Source organism: Phyllobates terribilis, unplaced genomic scaffold (genome assembly GCF_046119375.1).
Source record: "Phyllobates terribilis strain yellow unplaced genomic scaffold, ASM4611937v1 Scaffold_12__6_contigs__length_324123572, whole genome shotgun sequence".
NCBI lineage: Eukaryota > Metazoa > Chordata > Amphibia > Anura > Dendrobatidae > Phyllobates > Phyllobates terribilis.
The window spans coordinates 218,387,769-218,415,020 of NW_027362772.1; the positions used below are offsets into that span (position 1 = coordinate 218,387,769).

Consider the following 27,252-nt stretch of genomic DNA (forward strand, 5'->3'; position numbering starts at 1 on the left):
CCAAAGCAGCTTCTGCCATAGATGTAACTATTGACCTGGAGAGGGCCCACACATTGCTCTTGCACAGAGGCGCTTTCTGTCTCCGCCACTGACTCCGGATGTGTCAGCAGTGGGGTCCCATTTTATCCACCCCCATTAATTTCTAGAAAGGCCCCCAGTTCTTCCTCACTGTACAGTGCTGAGTAGCAGCTTGAATGAAGCATTATTCCCGGTGAATCCGTTACTACATACTACAAGTCGGGGCTGATGGTAGAAGCCGCTCTTATACTCCTATACAAATGAATATAGACTTTTGCAGGAACAATTTATTGGTAATAACAAAATTCAAAATAAGCAACTTTATCAAACATGTAAAACTTTCCTTTGCTCCAAACCTTCCCCCAATTAACCTGGAAGAAACAACCAGCACTTGGGTTCTACAAATGAAAGTATATAGTAACAAAGCCGGGCCTCTGTGCTGGACACTCCGCTGATCCTCGAGAACTCGCACTCCTACTTCTCATCCTACACCTTCTTAAAAACGTGCTGCCTGTAAAAGTGAAGTTCTTTGATGCTTTCTCGGATATCATCCAGAGCTCTGAAAAAGGCAAGAATGAAGCATGAGTAAAGCAGATGAGCGTGGAGGGCAGGAAGGTCTTATCCTGGAAAAAAGTTTATTAAAAAGATCCTGCCACCAGGAAATGCCGACCAATCTGCAGGCAGCGTGTTATAGAGGAGATTAATACAACCTGCGCTTTCATCATTTCATCCTCTGCTGTTTCTGGGATTTCCAGTCCAGTGGGCGGACTGACAGCTTTCTTTGTACAAGTGTGCACTGATAGGACCGGCCACCGGACTAAAAATCACAGAAACAGCAGAGGTTTAAAGAGAAACGGTCGTGTCCCAAAACGCTATAAACAGCAGCTATAGGATTAATCTGCAGGTTAATAGCGCTCTAAAGCTGCACCAGAAGCCCAAATACTGGGAGGAAATTAACTTGATTCCTCCAGGGAGCCGCCGGCTTTTCAGTCATAGAGGCGGTGGCCAGAGGGGCTGCAGTCACGGCTCAGTACACAGTAAGCAGCAGCTATACACATGTTGAGGAGAGCCATAGGATCAAATACTTAATTAACCTCAAGACATAGGAGACTGAGAGAAAAGACCCACAAAGTGTATTATTTCACCTTACATAAGCTTATTTAGATCAAAAGATGGCTGCCATTTCCAGTTTCATCACACCATGCTCTGTTATGCAAGATGGACTTATGACTACATCTTGTTGTACAAGGAAGTTCTGGGAGGAAGCTGAATTCTATAGGACTACCCAATCACAGAGAAACACATCACTTGGAGACACCCACCCTGATAACCTCATGGATCACGCCCCCTGATGACCTCATGGATCACACCCCCTGATGACCTCATGGACCAACCCACCCTGATGACCTCATGGATCTGCCCATGGACAACCAATCAATACATCTGGTTACTCCCATTCTGGGGCTAACTGAGCCCATATAGAGAGTTTATATAAATCTATGTTGGAGTTGAATAAAGGACACTTGGAGCTGTGTCATAGCTGATCAAGGAGAGCTTACATCTGTGTGTGTGTGTGTGTGTGTGTGTGTGTGTGTGTGTGTGTGTGTGTGTGTGTGTGTGTGTGTGTGTGTGTGTGATGTTATTCTTTCTTGCATGCACTTGACCATATCCATTAGGCCAGGAGCAGGCAACTAGTGAACATACCAAAGAGTTCACCCTAACATTTTTGGCACCCAATGTGGGGCCAGCAGAGGAAGAAACACCCTGAGGATCGGCAAGTGGAACGGCAGGATGCACTGAATACCCCGAGCCAGGAGACTTGATCACCTCCATAACCAAACACGGTAAGTCTGCTGATTTTTATAATCAGTAATCTTTTCCTGTGTTCCTTGAGGTATCCTGTGCAGATTGCCTGACTGTGTCCGGTTTTCGAGGTATCAGTAAGACAGCAGAAGGGTCTCTCCGCTGCTGGCCATTTAATTGTGGAAGAACCGTCACATGCTCAGTTGCCTGCTGCCTGTTATGTGTTGTGTTAAGGGGAGATTGACTGGTATTTAAAAGGGAGCAAGTGGGTTTTTGAGTGGTATCTGGAGAAGTAAAGGATATTGTCTGTGGTACAGTTCACGTTTGTCGCCTGTGATACGATTTTCAGTTCTGGTGGAGAAAGTAGGGGTACTTAGCCTGGAGTGAGTGACTCGGTGTGGCCTAGAGTGAGTGATTCGGCCTGGTACTGGCACAGAGCCTGGAGTGAGTGACTCGGCCCGGAGCCTAGTAAATTGAGTTTCGGCACGTAGCCTAGAGTGAGTGACTCGGTACGGGGCCTGGTAATTGGATTAATACGAGGTGTTTTATTTATTTATTTATATATATGGAAATCAGACAGGGACCACGTGGCAGGACGGAGACAGATAGAAGTGTGTGCTGCAGACTCAGTTTTCCTTTAGAATCTCAGGTTTGAGTCATTCTCCCCCATCTTATTGTTTGTTTTGTGTTTATCTTGGTCTATATAGAGAAAGATGGAGAAATTAATGCAGTTTTGTTGTATTGGCACTAAGCCAAATTCAGATGGCAAGTTAGACCCGTGTGCATTAGTTGCGACTCGTGAAGGGAAAAGTCATGTTAAACAATGTAAAAAGCTTATGAAGTTGTGTGGAATGCCAGAAGGGGGGAGGTTAATGCCCCTGGAGTGGAAGACTGTCTTAAAAGAGAGAAAAGGTATTCTAGAAGATAATGGATTGTTGTCTACTGCTAGGGCATGGGAAGGAGTCTCTGAAAGTTTGTATAGAGAAAATTGAGTAGAAGAGGAAAGGAAAAAGGACAGAGTTTTGAGTTATGTGTATTACAAAAATGTATCCTGTGAACGGCCACCGCCGTATAATGGAGGTGATGGTGGCACATTGCCATGTGCTGCTTCTGGCGGCAGCCATTTTGTGGATGGCAAATGTGCTCCTTCTGGCAGCAGCCATTTTGTGGATGGCAAATGTGCTCCTTCTGGCGGCAGCCATTTTGTGGATGGCAAATGTGCTCCTTCTGGCGGCAGCCATTTTGTGGATGGCAAACGTGCTCCTTCTGGCAGCAGCCATTTTGTGGATGGCAAAAGTGCTCTTTCTGGAGGTGGCCATTTTGTGGATGGCACATGTGCTGCCTCTGGTGGTGGCCATCTTTGAACGTTGCCCCAGATCATACAAACTGAGCCATATCATCATGTAACTGACATAGATCTGGCTAAATCGAGTGAGGCACAATCCAGAAATATACACATGACTTTCGCTGGTGAACATAATAGGCCAATGCTACACACCACAAGACCAGATCCTTTTTGCCCAGTAATGACCACTAGTGGCCAGTACAATACTCCTTCGGGAAGTGAACAGGCTTTACCCATGTTCCCTGTCACAACGGGGTCCAGTGGGCCACCAACCCTTTCACCTAACACTCCCATCGTGATCCCAGATATTCTCCCACCTGGATCATCCCCAGCACCGACCCTTTCCACTGTCACTTCCACTGGCAACTCAGCCGCACGTCCACATGAGTTAGTTCAAGCAGCGACCTATCCTCCCAACACTTCCGCTACAACAGCACTCTCACGCAGTCTACTTAACTCCATTCCCAGTACGTCACAGCCCCTCTCGCAGTCGAGCTCACACCTGTATGGAACGGTTGGTAGCCACTGAATCAAGGAAGGGCTCAATCTGGCGGGGGGGGGGGGGCACCAACATCACAGGAAGCACAAAGGGGAGGGAATGTTGGCAACCCATTTTTGAAAAAGAATTTCCTGAGGGACGCTTGTTAGTGGTGGGTAAGGGTGACATAACGGCAATGGAATCGGATGCTATTGTTAATGCTGCCAACCCTAGGTTAGCGCACAACAGAGGTGTGGCTGGAGCTATAGTGGAAGCAGGTGGGGCGACTATTCAAACTGACAGTCGAATCATTGTTGAATCACGTGGTCAGATAGCTGTTGGGGACCTAGCGGTGACTAAATCTGGCAATATTCCTTGTAGAATGATCATACATGCTGTGATCTCTAGTTTTGACCCTATTCATCCAGATGTCAGTGCTCGACAACTACGCGCTGCAATAACTCGTATCTTAGAGTATGCGAATATTAGTGAGCAGATTGAGACCTTGACAATTCCTGCCATTGGTGTTGGCATCTTCGGGTTTCCTGTTCATGCGTGTGCAAGGGAGATTGTTGGAATTATAATGAACAAGTGTAGCCCCCCCCCCCAAGCATTTGCTGCCTCTCTGAAATCAGGTTAATTAGTAATGAGGACAGGACTGTTAAAGCTTGTAAGACTGCCTGCGTCACCTGGACTCCACCCCATGATATAGGAGCTGCCCAAATAGAGCCCCTCATTCCAGGACTGTTACTCCTGCTCCTCATATACAAGTAATTACACCTGTACTTCCGGTGCCATCTCTACTCCCGCCTCAGGTGCCACCACCAACTGTGCCAACGCCCATGTCTGAGGATCCCATCCTTTATGTCAAGTGTACACCCCAGCAAGATGCTACTCTGCTGAACCAACTCCCAGATCCAGAAAAACAGCCGATGCCTTTCTATACAAGCATGCTTCAAATCCAAAGGAATTACTCCACCACATGGCAAGATCTCATTTCCCTGGCAAATCTTAAAGCAGGCGATGCATATTGGCCTGTTATGGACACTGCATTTAATGATGCCTCACTTGTCAGTGACACCACATGGGACTCTGGTGCTCAGTTCTGCCAACAACTTAAGCTCCGAGCTGTTAACGCAGCAACCGTACTAGAAAGTCCCATTGTGCCCAATCCACATACATTGTTGTCAGAAATACCATCAGATGCAAAATGTTTCACGGTCATCGATCTGGCCAATGCTTTCTTTAGCGTACCACTACATCCAGAATATTGGTACCTGTTTGCCTTCACTTACAGTGGATCACAATACACCTGGACACAAGGAGCACAGAACTCACCAAGTCATTTCTCTCAGGCCCTTGCCTCTTGTTTACGGCTGTGGAGAGAGACTAACCATCAAGTTGTCCTTCAGTATGTGGATGATCTCCTACTATGTTGTCCGGATCAGGCGACAGCTGAAGAATCGAGTCTGTCTTCTCCTTCACCTTGCACAACAAAACTGCAAGGTGTCACTCAACAAAATTCAGTGGTGTCAGCCTAAAGTTGTGTTTTTAGGCCACTGTCTCTCTCCAAACGTGAAATACCTAACGGGTGAAGGGAAACTTGCTATTGAGACCGTTCCTCTACCAAAAGGACCTAAGCAATCACAAGCTTTCTTAGGACTTATTACATATTGTCGCCAATGGATTCCAGATGCCTCAAAGCTGATGCAACCGTTGTACGATAACGTCAAGACATCAGCTTTTCCACTACGTCCCAAATCCGTGGAAGCATTCTACGCTCTTAAACAGGCCATATAGTCTGCACCAGTCCTTGGAATCCCAAATTATCAACTACCTTTTTACTTGTTTGTAAGTGAAGTGGCAGGACATGCTTCCGGAGTCCTAGCACAGAAACATGGGGGAAGAACAAGACCCATCGGCTATTACTCTGCCCGCCTGGACTCAGTGTCTCAAGCTTCCCCGACCTGCCTCAGAGCCGCACATGCTGCACATATGCTTCTGGACAAAACTTCTGATATCATCTTAGGACATCCGGTTTTCTTAATGGCTCCACACGACATAAAAGCTATTCTTGACCAAACTCAACCTAAACACCTGTCGCTGCTGCGTCATATGAGACTCCAATGTTCCCTCTTGATTCCAGATAATGTCACTCTTGTCCGCTGCACCATCCTCAACCCGTCCACGCTACTTCCTCTTCCCAGAGGGGATGTGGATGATGATACTGATGCTCTCGGTGAAGACACCTTTACAAACTCAGGGGATCATGATTGTCTCGAACAGATGCAGGAAGAAGCAGCCTTCAAGAGAAATGTGTCTGAAGACCCACTCCTGCATGCTGACCTGGCGTTCTTCACCGATGGTTCCAGATTTGTAGATGAAACAGGAAGATTCCATAAGGGATATGCCGTGGTTACACATGACCAGGATTCATTTAGGAAAGAGAAAGCAGCGGTGTACGTGTCTCAAGACACTGAAGGAGGGCCTCAAAGCTCTCTTATGAAGTTTTATCCATTTACATCAAGACAAGACACCGGATGATGAAAAGAAGTTGTGGCAAGAAGCAGGAGCTAAAAAGGATGAAGATGGCGTCTGGAGGAAGAACAAAAAGATCTGTCTACCTCGTAATCTGTACCCCTCGGTGACAGAATGGGCACACGGTATCACCCATAGAGGCAAGAATCAGATGAATGACTTGATTTGGAAGACTTATATGGCACATGGGATTTCTACTGTCACCCAAAAATATTCCAAGTCCTGCTTTGTGTATGCAACATGCAATCCAGCACAGCCTCAGAAAGTTACTCAGAAACATTTGGCTAAACCACACTATCCCTTTCAAAGAATTCAAATCGATCATATTCAAATGCCAAAAGTAGGGAAGTACGAGTATGTACTGGTAGTGACTGACATGTTCTCGGGATGGCCTGAAGCCTATCCAGGAACCAATATTACTGCCAGAGTGACTGTTAAGAGACTGGTGACTGAGGTAGTGTGCAGATATGGAATCCCAGAAGTAATTGAGAGTGACCAAGGACCCGCATTCATTGCAGCACTGACTAAGGAACTATGGACCTTGGTAGGGGCCGATTTGGGTTTACATACTCCGTATCACCCACAGAGCAGTGGTAAAGTAGAAAGGCTAAATGGCACCTTGAAAAACAAAATACTGAAAGCCAGTCAGGAGGTCAAACTTCCGTGGACAGACATTTTGCCCATTGCCTTATATTCAGTCAGAAACACTCCGAGGGGTCCCGCTAAACTTACACCATATGAGATTCTTTTTGGGGGGCCTCCAAGGTTGGGTCAATATTTTCCACAATAGCTAGCCTTAGGAAGTGATACTCTTGTAAATTATGTCATTGCCCTTACTAAAGAATTGTCAGTAACACATGCACGAGTTTTGTCATCCATAACAGATCCAGATTTCAGTGAAGGTACTCACACTTTCCAACCTGGTGACTACGTGCTGGTAAAGAAGTTCACCAGAAAGACATCACTAGAGTTGAGATTTGAGGGTCCCTACCAAGTGCTCCTGACCACTCCTACTTCAGTCAAACTTGAAGGAAGGCCGACGCGGATACATGCCTCCCACTGCAAGAAGTTCATGCCTCCATCAGAACCTTCTACATAATGTTACATATCCTCTACTTTGTGTGTCGTGCCATTCTATACTCATTTGTAGGAGGACAACAGGTCGCAATTACCCAAGCAAGGGGGGTGATCACGCACTGATGGGTGAGGGAACCACAGTAGGGACAGAAGGTTAATAAAGTAATTAGGGGAGACTGTTGAGGAGAGCCATAGGATCAAATACTTAATTAACCTCAAGACATAGGAGATTGAGAGAAAAGACCCACAAAGTGTATTATTTCACCTTACATAAGCTTATTTAGATCAAAAGATGGCTGCCATATCCAGTTTCATCACACCATGCTCTGTTATGCAAGATGGCAACTGGACTTATGACTACCTCCTGTTGTACAAGGAAGTTCTAGGAGGAAGCTGAATTCTATAGGACTACCCAATCACAGAGCGACACATCACTTGGAGACACCCACCCTGATGACCTCATGGATCACGCCCCCTGATGACCTCATGGATCACGCCCCCTGATGACCTCATGGACCAACCCACCCTGATGACCTCATGGACCAACCCACCCTGATGACCTCATGGACCAACCCACCCTGATGACCTCATGGATCTGCCCATGGACTAACCAATCAATTCATCTATAAAGAGAAAGCTTCAGCACTCCAATTTGAATGTCAAATAGAACAGTTTATTCATATACAGATCCTTGAAGGCAAAAAATCATTGCATATGCATGTGCAGAAAAATACTTGGTAATCATGAACCATAAACAAAACGTTTTCGACCTATGTTGGTCTTTATCAAGGTTTCTTTGCTAGGAGGTTTGGATTCAGTATAGGTAAGTATCAGACGCTAAGAAATTCAATGGGATTCTCTGGTTCATGGGAAGGTGCCCCTAGGTGAAAGTGCCGACAACGGATGGTCTGTGTGCATTGAATTTCTTAGCGTCTGATACTTACCTATACTGAATCCAAACCTCCTAGCAAAGAAACCTTGATAAAGACCAACATAGGTCGAAAACGTTTTGTTTATGGTTCATGATTACCAAGTATTTTTCTGCACATGCATATGCAATGATTTTTTGCCTTCAAGGATCTGTATATGAATAAACTGTTCTATTTGACATTCAAATTGGAGTGCCGAAGTTTTCTGTTTATATATTGAATTTTTTCCTTCAGAGAACCCTTTTTCTGTTTTTTAAGCAGTGAGCGACCCCTCATTATACTACAATCAATACATCTAGTTACTCCCATTCTGGGGCTAACCGAGCCCATATAGAGAGTTTATATAAATCTATGTTCGGGTTGAATAAAGAGACTTGGAGCTGTGCCATAGCTGATCAAGGAGAGCTTACATCCGACTGTGTGTGTGTCTGATGTTATTCTTTCTTGCATGCACTTGATCATATCCATTAGGCCAGGAGCAGGCAACTAGTGAACATATCAAACTGTTCACCCTAACACACACACCCCAGCACTGACTGACAGCTCACTCTGCTGCAGTGAGAGATGACTGCCTGCACCGGTAACCCCTCTATGACTGAAAGTCAGCAACTCCGGGGAGGAAAGAAGTTCATTTTCTCCTTGTAGCCGCACTTTCAGTACGGCCTCATTCAGACGTCCCTGCTGCACATACCTGCTTTTCACGGATATGACATGTACCTATGAAAATCTATGCTGTTATTCACACGTCTGTTTTTTCCAGCAGCAGGGATGAAAAGTACCAACACAAGTCTATGGGTCTGTGAAAATCAGCACATGGATGGCATCAGTGTCAAATCTGTGTGCTGCGTGATTAACTTTATAATGAACAGGAGATGCTCTGTTATTTATTTATCCACCAGTAATTAAACACTGATCACACACGTACCATTTATTTACATATATGAAAACTACTGAGTGAGGTCTAATCCTATACCTGCAGGTTATGAGCCGGTATGGTTCATTTTAATAATAGTGCTGCAATTTCACTCCTCACCACTGGAGGCTGCGGTTGTGTTCTGAAATTGCCCTTTACTAAGATGGCAGATTCTGTACCTGTGGGATCCATCTTGTTTCCTGTTTGGGTCTACTTAAAGCCGCATGGATCTCTCACTCATTGCTTGAGTATTGTGTCTAGCTGTTCTAGTCTAGCTCCAGTCTCCAGCTCCTGAACTGTCTTCTCCAGACTGTTCTTACTTATCTAAGGATTTGTTTCCTGCAACTCTTTGCTAACTCCAAGAACTTCTACTATCGCTTGCAAATCCTGCTCGGTCTTCGGCCACTGGTTTCCAGCAGTGCTACGCCAGTACCATAACAAGACCATACTGAATCTTTTCCCACAATAGTATATATACAGTCTTCTCAGCTCCCTCCGCTCTATAACACAGTGCCTGCAGATTGGACGGCATTTTCATAGTGACAAGTTCCCTTTAAATGACAAATTGTAAAGGGATTTTCCAAGTCTTCGATATGTATATGGTACTGTGTCAGGTAAAGATCAAAGTCGCCCTTAGTCAGCTGATAGGTGGGGGTGTTGGGGGTCAAACCTCTCACTCCTCTGACCTCACTGACCTACTCTCAGCACAGCTCGTCTCCATCAGATCATTGGCGGCTGCACACTCTTCACTCTTTAGACTAACATGTAACAGGTCTTCAGCTTGTCAGTCTGTCCTAAGGTTAAGGCTTAGCAAAGACGTGAAAAAATCTTTAAGAGATAGGCACTTTCGGGGCAATTTTTGTTTTTACTTAAAGGGGTTATCCAGTGAAAATAAGTAATCTATCCACAAAATAGGCGATAACTTGTTAACCAGTGAGGGTCTGAACAATTGGACCAGCACTGATCAGCAGAACGGGGCACAGTTATGTCCCTTAGAATAGAGTGGTAGTGCACACCTGTGACCGCAGCTCCAGTTATTCCCTAGGGGCTTCCGAACGCTGCCCTCTGCTTTTTCCGGTAGTCCCATAGAGAACAAATGAAGTGGCGGTCGGGTATCTGACCTGCAGTTCCATTTTGTTAAAGGGATAAAAGCTCCCCGTCAGTGATAAATTTTTTTTGCCAATCTACCAATCAGCGTGGGTTTGAATGGTCGGACACCCACCAATCAGTAAGTTAACACCTAAGAATAGGTACTTGTTTCCACTGAACAACCTCTTTAAATTCATGTATTTCGAGCTAAAAATAATTAGGGTTTCATTAAAAATGTTGCACTGTTTGCCTTCTATAGCCTCGGTGCTGCCGCATCTATTGCTGGCTGCAGAAAGGGTTAACTAAGAATCCCTCAGTGAGCTGGTTCTGCTGGTAAGTCTTATCGGCCTTTTACTGAGACGAGAAAAATCTGCTACAGATCTGTTCGAAATACTGATGTGATTGCAGGGAAAAAAAAAAGCACATGTTTTTACTGCGTTTTTTAATGTGTTTTTTCCATTAATTAAAGTGGATGAAAAATGCTGAAAGAATTGACATGCTGCAGATCTACAACTGCAAGGAAACAATTAGCCATGTGTGAATGAGACTTCAGAAATCTCACTTGGCTGGACAGTAAAATGCTGCATTTTTCACAGGAAAACCATGGAAAAAAGCAGCGTGTAAACATAGCCTGAGGGTGTGCCACCCATGAACGCTTCTTTGCCTATAATTGTGCAGTGTAGATCAACTGACGAATGAGCAAAACACTCGTTTGTTCAGTGAAATGATTAAGCTAGGTGAAAAATAATCACTCAGCAGCACATTGTCCTGTGTAAACAGGAACTGTGCTGCCGAGAACAAGGACAGTTCTGTGCACATCTGTAGGCAAGTCGGCTCGTCTAAATAGGCTGCCAATCTTTGTAGCCAGTGTAAACCTACGCTTGCAAAGTACCGTCAAAACAAGATTATTGAGCAAAAACATTCTACTGCTTCAAAATAGCGAAAATCCCTTAACATTTCTCTAAAGTGATCCATTTCTGACAAGAAATATGCAGAGGAAATCCCGGCCAATATAAAGTCACGTGACCCAAGAAGGGAGGTTTCATTCACCTTTTTAGAAAACTCCCTGGCCCTCTGCTGACATCTAGTGGGGATTAAGGGAACTACACATTTGGATGTAATCGTAGATTTGGGGGAGAACCTAAGACCCAGTGATCGCCTGACTGTCACCTACCATTTAGAGCATATACTCCTTTAAATGCCGCAGAAGGGGGCTCATTATCAGCCCATCAATACCGCACAATGCTATTGTGAAATAAAGTTGAATTAAAAAATAAAAATAATAATAATATGAGACATATTGTTTACCAGAGCTGTTAAAGGGAAAATCTAATTTATTGATCAACCTTATTTATTTGGAGGGGGTACAGAATAGATTTTTTTTGTCTTTTCTTTTTATTATGGTCGCTGTAGGTATAAATAACTTTATTAAGCAGGCTATAATGTGTGTTTTTTCTGAAAACCAATGATTTTATTGTTTGTCTATGGAAGAGGTGGATCTGTTTTCGGTGGGGGTGAGATATTGCACGTACCTATGAGAAGCTGCTTTCATTGGTGCACGCTCATAGTCCGCAGGATACCAACGTCTGAAAAGAGAGGAGAATCTTTGTGAGTTTCTAATTCTTTCCTTTATGATTTCTTCATTGCTGGACAAAGAGAAACACTTGGAAAACGTTCCCAGATGGGAATAGCCCTTCTACACTTTCCTTCACCTTACGTATCTAATAACACATTTCTTTAGGTGTTATAAATCAGGCTCAGCAATTACTGTCAGACCGGGGTACAGAGACATGTACTGCGTATCTGGAGAGGAGCCGTACTCACGTCACGCTTGGGGTGTCCCTATACATTACTGTGTGAGGACAAGAAGAACTCATGGGCCGGCATCTGTACGCTGGCGATAAGTCACATGGCCAGACTAGAAGTGTGTAATAAGGCGGCCTTCCCTGCTGTGGATCATCATGGCATCTGTGCGTGCTCCAGTTTTATATATGGATCTGGTAGAAACTAATCTCCGCTATGCTGTAATATGAGAATGTCAGGCGTGCAATTACAGCAAGTGCTATGCCCACCTGACATTGCCGTACCATAGAACTTATGGTCTGGCTGCCGTCTGAGAGGCTTCCAGGTCATCTAATTTGTGACAGATCTTAAAGGGATTGTCCGGGTCAAATACAATATTGACCCGTGGCTTGCCATACTCAACTGCTGTCATCCCATGGGTTCAGAGCAGTCCGATCCCCACCGGAAGCAATGACCATCACTTCCGATGCCACCACAGAGCAGTGTCCATGGGGTGACAGCAGGTGAGGATGGCAGATTGGTATATCAAGATAATCAAAGCTACAGGTCGACATTGTATTGAGCATTTAGTAGAGTTTTTAGAGCTCAGATGAGTGTGTCTTTTTTCAGAAGTCTCGCAGCTGCAGGATCTTGGCCCTCAATGCCATGGCCCTCCATGGAGACTAATGAAGACCAAGGGTCACCAGAACCACATGACAGATAGCAGTGATCCTACTGTCCGGCAGAAGCCCCATCTGAAGAGTAACAATCAGACGTGAAACATTGAAGGCTTTTTACCACAAATGATCCATCAGCGTTCCTTCCCAACCCCTAACCCTCTATGTGCCTGACTCACAGGGACAGCAAAGCATGAAAGGCAGCTGGAGGGGAGAAGTGCAGCCGTATGGACGACCGAAAAACCATTCGCAGCACAATTATCACTTACCTGCATAACTCTTTAACAGAGCTGACATCAATTATCCTGTAATGCAGATGTCTCATAAACTGAGGCATATATTTGTTCAGAAACACTTTATCCACGTGCACAGAATTCCCTAAGAAACAGAAAAATTATACTTCAATGGTTTTGTCACGTTATGCAAATTACTACTAGATGAATATTACTGGATTTGTGAAACAGGAGAAAGAAATGGAAAAAAGCGGCACTCACCCCTGATATGTGAGAACACGGCAACTTTATCATGTCGTCCCATGAGGAGAGGACACAAAGGATGAACGAGCAACAACTATCTGAGAAGAAGCGTAGATTAAGCAAAACCATTGTAATGAAGTTGCCTTTTTCCACATACCAGGGGTGAGCGCCGCTTTTTTCCGTTTCATTCTCCTGTTTCACAATGACATCACTTTTTACAAGCCGTGCACTTTTTCTGCCATAATTTGCTTCAGGATTTATGCGACAGAAATATTGCAGCAGCGCCAACATTTTGGCCACATTTCTCTATATTTTACTGAATTTGACCCAAACTGCAGCAAAGGTGGACATACCTTCTCATTTAAAGATTTTTCTGTATTTTCATGACTATGAAAATTGTACATTGACACTGAAGGCATCAAAACTATGAATTAACACATGTGGAATTATATACTTAAAAAAGTGTGAAACAACTGAAAATATGTCTTATATTCTAGGCTCTTCAAAGTAGCCACCTTTTGCTTTGATGACTGCTTTGCACACTCTTGGCATTCTCTTGATGAGCTTCAAGAGGTAGTCACCGGAAATGGTCTTCCAACAATCTTGAAGGAGTTCCCAGAGATGCTTAGCACTTGTTGGCCCTTTTGCCTTCACTCTGCGGTCCACCTCACCCCAAACCATCTCGATTGGGTTCAGGTCTGGTGACTGTGGAGGCCAGGTCATCTGGCGTAGCACCCCATCACTCTCCTCCTTGGTCAAATAGCCCTTACATAGCCTGGAGGTGTGTTTGGGGTCATTGTCCTGTTGAAAAATAAATGATGGTCCAACTAAACGCAAACCGGATAGAATAGCATGCCGCTGCAAGATGCTGTGGTAGCCATGCTGGTTCAGTATGCCTTCAATTTTGAATAAATCCCCAACAGTGTCACCAGCAAAGCACCCCCATACCATCACACCTCCTCCTCCATGCTTCACGGTGGGAACCAGGCATGTAGAGTCCATTCGTTCACCTTTTCTGCGTCGCACAAAGACACGGTGGTTGGAACCAAAGATCTCAAATTTGGACTCATCAGAACAAAGCACAGATTTCCACTGGTCTAATGTCCATTCCTTGTGTTCTTTAGCCCAAACAAATCTCTTCTGCTTGTTGCCTGTCCTTAGCAGTGGTTTCCTAGCAGCTATTTTACCATGAAGGCCTGCTGCACAAAGTCTCCTCTTAACAGTTGTTGAAGAGATGTGTCTGCTGCTAGAACTCTGTGTGGCATTGACCTGGTCTCTAATCTGAGATGCTGTTAACCTGCGATTTGAGGCTGGTGACTCGGATAAACTTATCCTCAGAAGCAGAGGTGACTCTTGGTCTTCCTTTCCTGGGGCGGTCCTCATGTGAGCCAGTTTCTTTGTAGCGCTTGATGGTTTTTGCAACTGCACTTGGGGACACTTTCAAAGTTTTCCCAATTTTTAAGACTGACTGACCTTCATTTCTTAAAGTAATGATGGCCACTCATTTTTCTTTACTTAGCTGCTTTTTTCTTGCCATAATACAAATTCTAACAGTCTATTCAGTAGGACTATCAGCTTTGTTTCCATCAGACTTCTGCACAACACAACTGATGGTCCCAATCCCATTTATAAGGCAAGAAATCCCACTTATTAAACCTGACAGGGCACACCTGTGAAGTGAAAACCATTTCCGGTGACTACCTCTTGAAGCTCATCAAGAGAATGCCAAGAGTGCGCAAAGCAGTCATCAAAGCAAAAAGTGGCTACTTTGAAGAACCTAGAATATAAGACATATTCTCAGTTTATTCACACTTTTTTGTTAAGTACCGTATATTCCGGCGTATAAGACGACTTTTGAAGACTGAAAAATCTTCTGTCTAGTCTGGGGTCGTCTTATACGCCGGTAATGCTTTTGAACTTTCAGAAATTGACATGCGGGGATACTCTGGGGGTGTTAATAAGCTGCCGTGGCCGTATCCCTGCCATGTCGGAGTTAATATAAGGTGGAGGGAGTTAAAATACGGCGGCGGTAGGTCCAGACAGTCAGCGCTTCTGTGCTGAAACTGACACATCGCTGCGTATTCCCAGCTCCGGACACAGCGCAGGGCTTCTGTGCCGACAGCTTTCACTTGTCACAGAAGCGCTGCGCTGTGTCCGGAGCAGGGAAGTTCGCATCGCTTCTGTGACAATATATAAAAAGCCGGCAATTCAGCAGCGGCATAAGCCGGCACCCGACAATTTAGAATAGAAAGAATAGAGCTTCACACATAGATTAGATAGATAGAAACATGTCAGTCACATATATATGAAGTACAGTGACAGTGTTGCTTACTGTACTTGTCATCTAGTGTAAAGGATTTATTAAAACAAATAATAGTGTTTTCATGCACCGTCTCTTTAAAAAAGCCGGCCGGCAATTCAGTACCCGACAATTTATAACAGACAGAATAGAGCTTCACACATAGATTAGATAGATAGAAACATGTCAGTCACATATATATGAAGTACAGTGATAGTGTTGGTTACTGTACTTGTCATCTAGTGTTAAAATAAAGGATTTATTTAAAAAAAAATTGGCGTGGGGTTCCCCTTAATTTTAGGCTCTAGCGGAGGTTAAGCAGACAGCTGGGGCAGATGTTTGAAGCCTGGGAAGGGGGTAATACCCACGGAGCTTCCCAGGCTACTAATATCAGCCCCCAGCTGAATACCTAGCCTTTACTAGCTATTAAAATGGGGGACCCCCCCAAAAAAAATGACGTGGGGTCCCCCCTAATTTAATAGCTAGCAAAGGCTAGGCAGACAGCTGGGGGCTGATATTAATAGCCCAGGAAGGGAGCCATGAATATTGGCCCCCTCCCAGGCTAGAAACACCAGCCGTCAGCCGCCCCAGAAATGGCGCATCCATAGGATGCGCCAATTCTGGCACTTAGCCTCGCTCTTCCACGCTGCCCTGGTGCGGTGGCAGGGGGTAATAGGGCTGGGGTTGATGTCAGCTTATAATGCCAGCTGACATCAAGCCCAGGTTAGTAATGGAGAGGCGTCTATAAGACACCCCCATTACTAACCCCATAGTAAAAGTTTAAAAAAACACAAACACCCAGAATAAAGTCCTTTAATTGAAATAAAGACACAATTCTTTATTGTTCTAAATTAAACCATACTTACCATCACGCCCATTCCAGCTGAAGCCAACGATCTCCTGCAATAAAAGTAAAATAATAAAGCAACCTCATCCTTACCTTTCCATGGTTCCCAGGACGGGTCCAGCTCTGCTACATCGAGATGACAGGCTGGACCGCAGCAGAACGCTGCCATCCAGCCTGTCATCCCGCAGACACTGAGAAGCGCAGGCATGCTTGCGCTCTGCAGTGTCTGGCTGTGACGGCATCCAGATGAGCCGACAATGAACTCAGCTCACCTCCTGGACGTCCGTCACTGACAGCGTGGGAAACTTCTACTGCGCATGCGGGGAGCAGGAGAATTTTCCCACGCTGTCAGTGACGTGCATGAGGTGAGCCGAGTTCATTGGACATGATCTCGGCTCATCTGGATGCCGTCACAGTCAGACACTGAGGAGCACAAGCATGCCTGCGCTTCTCAGTGTCTGCCGCATGGCAAGCTGAACGGCAGCGTTCTGCTGCGGTGCAGCCTGTCATGTGAATGTAGCAGAGCTGGACCGGTCCTGGGAACCATGGAGAGGTAAGGATGAGGTTGCTTTATTATTTTACTTTTATTGCAGGAGATCGTTGGCTTCAGCTGGAATGGGCGTGACTGTAAGTATGGTTTAATTTAGAACATTAAAAAATTGTGTCTTTATTTCAATTAAAGGACTTTATTCTGGGTGTTGTGTTTTTTTTAAATACTTTACTAGAAATTCATGGTGGTCATGTCTAATATTGGCGTGACCCCATGAATTTCGGGCTTAGGGCCAGCTGATAATGCCAAGCTGGCCTTAACCCCTTTATTACCCAGTGAGCCACCGCACCAGGGCCCTGGATGAGTTGGGTACAGCGCCAGAAGATGGCGCTTCTATGAACGCGCCATTTTCCGGGGTGGCTGCGGACTGCAATTTGCAGCGGGGGGGGCCCAGAAAGCTTGGGCCTCCCTGCGCTGCGGATTCCAGCCCCCAGCTGCCTAGTTGTACCTGGCTGGACACAAAAATAGGGCGAAGCCCCACGTCTTTTTTTTTTTAATTATTTCATGAAATAATTAAAAAAAAAAGGGCTTTCCTATATTGTTGTGTCCGGCCAGGTACAAATAGGCAGCTGGTGGTTGGGGGCAGCCCGTTCCTGCCTGCTGTACCTGGCTGGACACAAAAATATGGCGAAGCCCACGTCAACATTTTTGGGAAAAATTAATTACAAAATTAATAATAATTTAGGGACTGCATCTTTATTAACCCCTCAATTGTCATTTAGTGTTAAAATAAAGGATTTTTTAAAAAGAAAATTGGCGTGGGTTCCACCATCATTATAGTCTCTAGCGGAGGTTAAGCAGACGGCTGGGGAAGATGTTTGAAGTCTGGGAAGGGGGTAATACCCACGGAGCTTCCCAGGCTACTAATATCAGCCCCCAGCTGAATACCTAGCCTTTACTAGCTATTAGAATGGGGGACCCCCCAAAAAATGACGTGGGGTCCCCCCTATTTTAATATGTTTATGAGTGACAGTTTTCCTGCTATATACCTGCATGTCATAAGAATTTAAATTAAAAAAGGACCATGTTAAATTCAAATCTGTTTTTTTTTAATTTTTACCGGTGTTTGGTATGTGTTGGAAAAGGGGTAGTCTTATACGGTGAATATATCCTAAACTCTATATTTTAACAGGAAAGTAGGGGGGTCGTCTTATACACCAGGTCGTCTTATACGCCGGAATATACGGTATATAATTCCACATGTGTTAATTCATAGTTTTGATGCCTTCAGTGTGAATGTACAATTTTCATAGTCATGAAAATACAGAAAAATCTTTAAATGAGAAGGTGTGTCCAAACTTTTGGTCTGTACTGTATATATATATATATATATATATATATATATATATATATATATACTGCATCCCAATTAGAGCTAAAGGGGTCCCTGCCATGTATAAGGTCCTGGGACCCTTCCTTACCATCCCAGCAGATCCCCCACGTCATCCGAGAGATCAATGTGACAAAAACACGCTAAAAAAGTGCAAGTATAAAGGCAATTCTATATCCTGCTGTTGACGCGTCCCGCACGCTGCTTTTGGGTGTTTCTTGTCTCATTTGTGCACAGGGGTTTCAGCCACTGATCTGGGAAGCTTTATTAGGTGATATCACTGGTAATATCCCAAAGCTGGAGGTGAGCAGCACAAACCCCTATATTCAAAAATGGATGCATTGACTTGCAGATCCCCCCTCACCCACACAGGGATGCTGGCATTTTTTACGTTACTTGACAAGTCATGTGAACAGGAATAACCTTCCCCCTACATCTTTTACTGACCAGATGATGTAAAGTATGTATGTTCCTGTGCTATAGAACTTAAAGGGGTTGTCTGGGACTGAGATATTGGTGACCTGTCCTTAAAATAGGTCATTTATTTGGGGATTGGTATGGTCAGACCCCCAGGACACCTTCTCCTCCGCTGATACCTGGTGCTGTGGCCGCCGGAGGTCAGAGCAGGAACACCACAGCGCCATAAAACATGCAGTGGCTATACATGAGTACTGCAGCTCAGATCACAACACTGCAATAGGAGCTGTGCTGTTCAGAGCTGTTCTGTTCCCGAGGACGGCTCCTTATACTTCACTTTTTGGCTTGTTATAGTAAACTGCTGGTTGAGGATGACAGCCCCCACTGATCGGGCATTGATGACCCATTCTAAGGACAGCTCATCAATATACTCTTCCTAGAAAACCCCTTTAACCAGGCATCAGAAGTCCATTTTTTTTATATTTATCAAACACAATAAGTTATAACCTAATTGCAGAACAGCAAGATCAGCCGTGACGAGCGGATGATGGTAAATGTTGGTGCAGATGTGAAACGGTGATACAGGCAGACATTGCTGTCACTAATTTTATATCACAGTATATAAAAGATACAAGATCAGAGATTTCTTCTTTTTCTATACATTTCTTGGCTCTATCTAATATGATACTGCAGCATTGTGCAGGGTCCGAGCGCTGCGGGTGCTCAGCACGAGGCTGACGGCTGCTCCCTGAGCTCTAATGTGTCCGACTGTATGAAATACAACATCTGTGTGCAGAAGGGCTGGCACGTAACCAGCAATACCCACCGGCCAGGGGGCAGATGCCAGGCGGAGTGTGCTTCCTAACGAAAGACAGGAACTCGTACTCTGCTTGTGCTAGCGATATCTTGCTGTCCCTCACAGCTTGTGTAAGGCCAGACTGCAATCAGAGAACAAAAATGGAATTAGTGGTGGAAGCAGCTCTAATAACACATTGTGTAATGTCTCATGAAAATCAGATATAGGTCCACACTCTAGACTCGAGATCTGCGGGACGTCCTCTGATCTCTGTGCCTCTGTGTATCGAGTCCACAATTGGAATATAGAAGCGTATGTAATGTGACGCAGCTAAACTCAGCTGCACTGCCCCTCCCACCAACAGTGACTCATGCAGGAGGTTAGACCAGGAGATCAGAGCTGTATCCTTACATCTCACACACTGAGAAACCCGCTCTAAGCTACATTGGGGGCATGGTTTTTCTTCGGTGTGTTGCTGCCTGCTTAGGATTGGTCAAAAAAAAAAGTTTTATTCACTATTACATTGTGTGTCCAGTTCAACATGAAAAATTTAGCAAAAAGTTCTTTGTAAAGATGGGTTCACACAGGCATATTTAACAGTCCATACTATCCATGGCTGCAATGCCAGGAGTGACAATGGGTCTTCTGACCCAAACTTACAACCTCATAGATACATACAGTTAGGTCCATATATACAGTACAGACCAAAAGTTTGGACACACCTTCTCATTTAAAGATTTTTCTGTATTTTCATGACTGTGAAAATTGTATATTCACATTGAAGGCATCAAAACTATGAATTAACACATGTGGAATTATATACTTAACAAAAAAGTGTGAAACAACTGAACATATGTCTTATATTCTAGGTTCTTTAAAGTAGCCACCTTTTGCTTTGATGACTGCTTTGCACACTATTGGCATTCTCTTGATGAGCTTCAAGAGGTAGTCACCGGAAATGGTCTTCCAACAATCTTGAAGGAGTTCCCAGAGATGCTTAGCACTTGTTGGCCCTTTTGCCTTCACTCTGCGGTTCAGCTCACCCCAAACCATCTCGATTGGGTTCAGGTCTGGTGACTGTGGAGGCCCGGTCATCTGGCGTAGCACACCATCACTCTCCTTCTTGGTCAAATAGCCCTTACACAGCCTGGAGGTGTGTTTGGGGTCATTGTCCTGTTGAAAAATAAATGATGGTCTAACTAAACGCAAACTGGATGGAATAGCATGCCGCTGCAAGATGCTGTCGTAGCCATGCTGGTTCAGTATGCCTTCAATTTTGAATAAATCCCCAACAGTGTCACCAGCAAAGCACCTCCACACCATCACACCTCCTCCTCCATGCTTCACGGTGGGAACCAGACATGTAGAGTCCATCCGTTCACCTTTTCTGCGTCGCACAAAGACTCGGTGGTTGGAACCAAAGATCTCAAATTTGGACTCATCAGACCAAAGCACAGATTTCCACTGGTCTAATGTCCATTTCTTGTGTTCTTTAGCCCAAACAAGTCTCTTCTGCTTGTTGCCTGTCCATAGCAATGGTTTCCTAGCAGCTATTTTACCATGAAGGCCTGCTGCACAAAGTCTCCTCTTAACAGTTGTTGTAGAGATGTGTCTGCTGCTAGAACTCTGTGTGGCATTGACCTGGTCTCTAATCTGAGCTGCTGTTAACCTGCGATTTCTGAGGCTGGTGACTCGGATAAACTTATCCTCAGAAGCAGAGGTGACTCTTGGTCTTCCTTTCCTGGGGCGGTCCTCATGTGAACCAGCTTCTTTGTAGCGCTTGATGGTTTTTGCAACTGCACTTGGGGACACTTTCAAAGTTTTCCCAATTTTTCGGACTGACTGACCTTCATTTCTTAAAGTAATGATGGCCACTCGTTTTTCTTTACTTAGCTGCTTTTTTCTTGCCATAATACAAATTCTAATAGACTATTCAGTAGGACTATCAGCTGTGTATCCACCAGACTTCTGCACAACACAACTGATGGTCCCAACCCCATTTATAAGGCAAGAAATCCCACTTATTAAACCTGACAGGGCACACCTGTGAAGTGAAGACCATTTCCGGTGACTACCTCTTGAAGCTCATCAAGAGAATGCCAAGAGTGTGCAAAGCAGTCATCAAAGCAAAAGGTGGCTACTTTGAAGAACCTAGAATATAAGACATATTTTCAGTTGTTTCACACTTTTTTGTTAAGTATATAATTCCACATGTGTTAATTCATATTTTTGACGCCTTCAATGTGAATGTACAATTTTCATAGTCATGAAAATACAGAAAAATCTTTACATCAGAAGGTGTGTCCAAACTTTTGGTCTGTACTGTATTTGGACAGAGACAACATTTTTCTAATTTTGGTCCTAGACATTACCACAATGAATTTTAAACAAAACAATTCAGATGCAGTTGAAGTTCAGACTTTCAGCTTTCATTTGAGGGTATCCACATTAAAATTGGATGAAGGGTTTAGGAGTTTCAGCTCCTTAACATGTGCCACCCTGTTTTTAAAGGGACCAAAAGTAATTGGACAGATTAAATAATTGTAAATAAAATGTTCATTTCTAGTACTGGGTTGAAAACCCTTTGTTGGCAATGACTGCCTGAAGTCTTGAACTCATGGACATCACCAGACGCTGTGTTTCCTCCTTTTTGATGCTCTGCCAGGCCTTCACTGCGGTGGTTTTCAGTTGCTGTTTGTTTGTGGACCTTTCTGTCTGAAGTTTAGTCTTTAACAAGTGAAATGCATGCTCAATTGGGTTGAGATCAGGTGACTGACTTGGCCATTCAACAATATTCCACTTCTTTGCTTTAATAAACTCCTGGGTTGCTTTGGCTTTATGTTTTGGGTAATTTTCCATCTGTAGCATGAAACAACGACCAATCAGTTTGGCTGCATTTGGCTGGATCTGAGCTCACAGTATGGCTCTGAATACATCAGAATTCATTTGGCTGCTCCTGTCTTGTGTCACATCATCAATAAACACTAGTGACCCAGTGCCACTGGCAGCCATGCATGCCCAAGCCATCACACTGCCTCCGCCGTGTTTTACAGATGATGTGGTATGCTTTGGCTCATGAGCTGTACCATGCCTTCACCATACTTTTCTCTTTCCATCATTCTGGTAGAGGTTGATCTTGGTTTCATCTGTCCAAAGAATGTTCTTCCAGAACTGTACTGGCTTTTTTAGATGTTTTTTAGCAAAGTCCAGTCTAGCCTTTTTATTCTTGATGCTTATGAGTGGCTTGCACCGTGCAGTGAACCCTCTGTATTTACTTTCATGCAGTCTTCTCTTTATGGTAGATTTGGATATTGATACGCCTACCTCCTGGAGAGTGTGGTTCACTTGGTTGGCTGTTGTGAAGGAGTTTCTCTTCACCATGGAGATTATTCTGCGATCATCCACCACTGCTGTCTTCCGTGGGCGCACAGGTCTTTTTGCATTGATGAGTTCACCAGTGCTTTCTTTCTTTCTCAGGATGTACCAAACTGTAGATTTTGCCACTCCTAATATTGTAGCAATTTCTCGGATGGGTTTTTTCTGTTTTTGCAGCTTAAGGATGGCTTGTTTCACCTGGATGGAGAGCTCCTTTGTCCGCATGTTTACTTCACAGCAAAACCTTCCAAATGCAAGCACCACACCTCAAATCAACTCCAGGCCTTTTATCTGCTTAATTGAGAATGACATAACGAAGGGATTGCCCACACCTGTCCATGAAATAGCCTTGGAGTCAATTGTCCAATTACTTTTGGTCCCTTTAAAAACAGGGTGGCACATGCTAAGGAGCTGAAACTCCTAAACCCTTCATCCAATTTTAATGTGGATACCCTCAAATGAAAGCTGAAAGTCTGAACTTCAACTGCATCTGAATTGTTTTGTTTAAAATTCATTGTGGTAATGTCTAGAACCAAAATTAGAAAAATGTTGTCTCTGTCCAAATATATATGGACCTAACTGTATGAAGCTGACAGTTTGGGTCAGGAGATCCCCGGTCAGTCCGGGCATTGCAGCCAGTGTACGGATTGTGAAATATGTTGGTGTGAATCTGACCAAAGGCTTTGTTCACACTTCTATCTTGGCTTTTGTATAGAGAGTCATGATGTTGCATTAAAAAAAAAAAAGAAAAAAATCACCGATTGAGCCTATTGACTTTAATGGGATTATCAGTGCTCCTATGTTTTCACTGAAAAATAGAGCTACAAGATTGCGATTTTTGCTGTCAGAAATAGGGGAAAGCTCGCGGGAAGGCCTCAACACAGATTCATAATGCATCAGTGACTGAGCGGGCGTGGTGCGTGGCGTATAACGTTACCTTCCCATGATGCTCCTTGCACCAATTGGACATGCCGTCCAGTAACTCATCTGGCTGCTTAATAATCAAGTTAGGACCCTGCAAAAAGAAAGGTTACGGCACCATTACAGCTGCTCAAGATCACATATATATATTATTCAGATGTTTCTTATTTTCTAATTATATGGATATTCTGACAGATCTAGCAGAATGAGACATAGCCCAAAGGCACACGACAGGCTCCATGTGCTGCCAAATGGTGCTGGGGGGCAGGTGAGTCCGAGATATTCACCCCTACAAATCATCATACTTTATGACCAGCCATAAAAAGGAAGCCTGACATATAAGAGTCCGTCTCAGTACACCCTGGCGGCGGCAAACACTCACCTCGGCAAGTAAGTTGAGGTCAGAATCTGTGATTAGACAGGCCATCTCTATAATCTGGTCCTTCTTTATGTCCAGTCCGGTCATCTGCAACACAGAGAAAGCAGCAGACATAGGAGCAACATGTTGCATCCCACCATACTATAGAGACCCCCCAGCCAGCAGAGTCAGGCCCAGAGAAATCCCGGATCACTGCACCCACGGGGGCAGCCCTAGCCCTACACCAATAATGGTGGCAGAGAGTCCTGGTCACAATGACTTTATACGTGACAGCAATATCTTCCTACAGCCGTCACAGGGGAATCAGGAACATGTGGGAATTCTTGTCATTGCTTATGATTTCAGTGGATGTGGGGGCCATACAGAGTGCGGGGGTCTGTGGAGGCCATAATACTGAGTGGGGGTCATCATACTATGTATGGTGGGCTGCGGAGACCATAAGTCTGTTTTGCGAACTATGGGAACATTATACAGTGTCGGGGGCACTGTGGCGGCGCTATGCCGTGTCGGGGGCACTGTGGCGGCGCTATGCCGTGTCGGGGGCCACTGTGGCGGCGCTATGCCGTGTCGGGGGCCACTGTGGCGGCGCTATGCCGTGTCGGGGGACACTGTGGCGGCGTTATACCGTGTCAGGGGCACCATTATGCTGCGTCAGGGGCACCGTGGCAGCGTTATACTGTGTCGAGGACACCATGGCCGCATTATACCGTGTCAGGGGCACTGTGGCAGCGCTATATTGTGTCGGGGGCACCGTTATGCTGAGTCAGGGGCACTGTTATACTGTGTCGGGGGCACCGTAGCAGCGTTATACTGTGTTGGGGGCACCGTGGCAGAGCAGCATTATACTGTGTGGGGAGCACCGTGGTAACGTTATACTGTGTCGGGGACACCATGGCAGAATTATACCGAGTCGGGGGCACCATTATGCTGTCAGGGGCACCGTGGCAGCGTTATACCGTGTCGGGTGGCAACATTTTACCGTGTCGGGGGGAACCGTGGCGGCATTATACCGTGTCGGGGGCACCATTATGCTGTGTCAGGGGCACCGTGGCAGAGCAGTGTTATACTGTGTGGGGAGCACCATGGCAACGTTATACTGTGTCGGGGGCACCATGGTGGCGTTGTACCGTGTCGGGGGGCATTGTTATGCTGTGTCGGGGGCACCGTGGTGGCGTTGTACCGTGTCAGGGGGCATTGTTATGCTGTGTCGGGGGCACCGTGGCGGCATTACAGTGTCGGGGGGCACCGCGGCGGCTTTATGCAGGGACTCTGGAAGTTGATGTGACATCAGTGGCGGCTGCAGCCAGGGTCATGTGATGTGGAGCGATAGTGCCACTCACAGGCAGATTTATAAAGACTTATTGGAGTGGTGCAGGTGGAGGGCGCAGTGCACACCTCTATATATATATCCACATCAGCCATCTACATCGCCAGGTAGGATTTCTGTAATTCGAACTCTTGCTGTGGGGTTCTGTGATTCCTGTGCGCTCCTGGCTGCAGCCAATCACTGGTGATTTCTATTTGGTAGAAAAACGCAGAGCCCAAGATTGCAACAGGGGTTATCTTTACTGCAGTCACCGCTGCAGCCGGTCAGCGGAGGGAGAGGAAGGAGCAGTCTGTTAATTTTAAGCCTTGCAGTACCGGGGGCCCCGTGCGGGGTGGAGCAGCGATGGCCCCGGCTGTATAGGCCCGGGAATGCCCCCGCATCTCCTGCGCCATGCAGCGGCTCTCACCTCCAGATCCACCCACACCATGCGCTGCACCATGTCCCCGGACATGCCAGCACACGGTCTGACTGCCGGGAGTGGCGGGAACTTGTGGCTGCCAGCAACGACCCGAGACACTAATGTGGTGAGAAGCGGCCGAGCAAACAGCATCACCGGACGGCCCCGCTGCTATGGCTACACGGCGCCCAGGAGCAGCGGACACGGCCGGCAACGGGCACTGCGCAAAGGCGAAAGCGGCCACTCAGCTCTGCGTACCGAGCCACGCCCCGCATAGCTGATTGGTTCCTAGAACTATCGTAAGTGGGCGTGGTCTGATGATGTCAGCAGGTCAACCCTTGTTGATGTGATTGATCTTCAAAATGCGCAGACAGCGGCGTGTACTACTTGTGGATCACGTGACGATCACCGCTGCTGAGGCCAGTGATGTCACAGGGGGCGCTATAGATGTCTGTGGGCTACCTTCTAGTACAGCAACATGTGATCACCCTATGCTAAATGTGTAGTATATATGTGTGTATATATATATATATATATATATATATATATATATATATACATACATATACACTACCGTTCAAAAGTTTGGGGTCACCCAGACAATTTTGTGTGTTCCATGAAAACTCATACTCTTATTTATCAAATGTGTTACAAAATAAATAGAAAATATAGTCCAGACATTGACAAGGTTAGAAATAATGATTTTTATTAGAAAGAATAATTTTCTCTTTCAAACTTTGCTTTCGTCAAAGAATGCTCCTTTGCAGCAATTACAGCATTGCAGACCTTTGGCATTCTAGCTGTTAATTTGCTGAGGTAATCTTGTGAAATTTCCCCCCATGCTTCCTGAAGCCCCTCCCAGAAGTTGGATTGGCTTGATGGGCACTTTTTGCGCACCATACGGTCAAGCTGCTCCCACAGCAGCTCAATGGGGTTGAGATCTGGTGATTGCGCTTGCCACTCCATTACAGATAGAATACCATAATTTGGAGGTGTGCTTTGGGTCATTGTCCTGTTGTAGGATGAAATTGGCTCTAATCATGCGCTGTCCACAGGGTATGGCATGGCGTTGCAAAATGGAATGATAGCCTCCTTATTCAAAATCCCATTTACCTTGTACAAATCTCCCACTTTACCAGCACCAAAGCAACCCCAGACCGTCACATTACCTCCACCATGCTTGACAGATGGCAGCAGGCACTCTTCCAGCATCTTTTCAGTTGTTCTGCGTCTCACAAATGTTCTTCTGTGTGATCCAAGCAGCTCAAACTGTCCATAAAACTTTTTTCCAATCTTCCTCTGTCCAATGTCTGTGTTCTTTTGCCCATATTAATCTTTTCCTTTTATTAGCCAGTCTCAGATATAGCTTTTTCTTTGCCACTTTGCCCTGAAGGCCAGCATCCCGGAGTCACCTCTTCACCGTAGACGTTGACACTGGCGTTTCGCGTGTACTATTTAATGAAGCTGCCAGTTGAGGAGCTGTGAGGCG

General features: G+C 45.3%; 1 protein-coding gene across 1 annotated transcript; it reads right to left on the reverse strand.

The window, feature by feature from the left end:
* Positions 1-297: 297 nt before the first annotated feature.
* Positions 298-26,062, reverse strand: REXO2 (RNA exonuclease 2). The gene is made up of 7 exons (XM_073656665.1): positions 25,773-26,062; positions 24,043-24,126; positions 23,677-23,754; positions 19,395-19,506; positions 12,919-13,027; positions 11,723-11,776; positions 298-577 (listed from the first exon to the last, which is right to left on the reverse strand). The coding sequence occupies exons 1-7, from the start codon at positions 25,914-25,916 to the stop codon at positions 505-507; spliced, it is 654 nt and encodes a 217-aa protein (XP_073512766.1). The 5' UTR covers positions 25,917-26,062; the 3' UTR covers positions 298-504.
* Positions 26,063-27,252: the final 1,190 nt, after the last annotated feature.

Coding starts and splice junctions, on each gene's coding strand:
- REXO2 (XM_073656665.1), bottom strand. CDS start 25,916: ATGCTGTTTGCTCGGCCGCTTCTCACCACATTAGTGTCTCGGGTCGTT. Junction 24,127..25,772: donor TGGTGTGGGTGGATCTGGAG/GTGAGAGCCGCT, acceptor TCTGTGTTGCAG/ATGACCGGACTGGACATAAA. Junction 23,755..24,042: donor ACCTCAACTTACTTGCCGAG/GTGAGTGTTTGC, acceptor TTCTTTTTGCAG/GGTCCTAACTTGATTATTAA.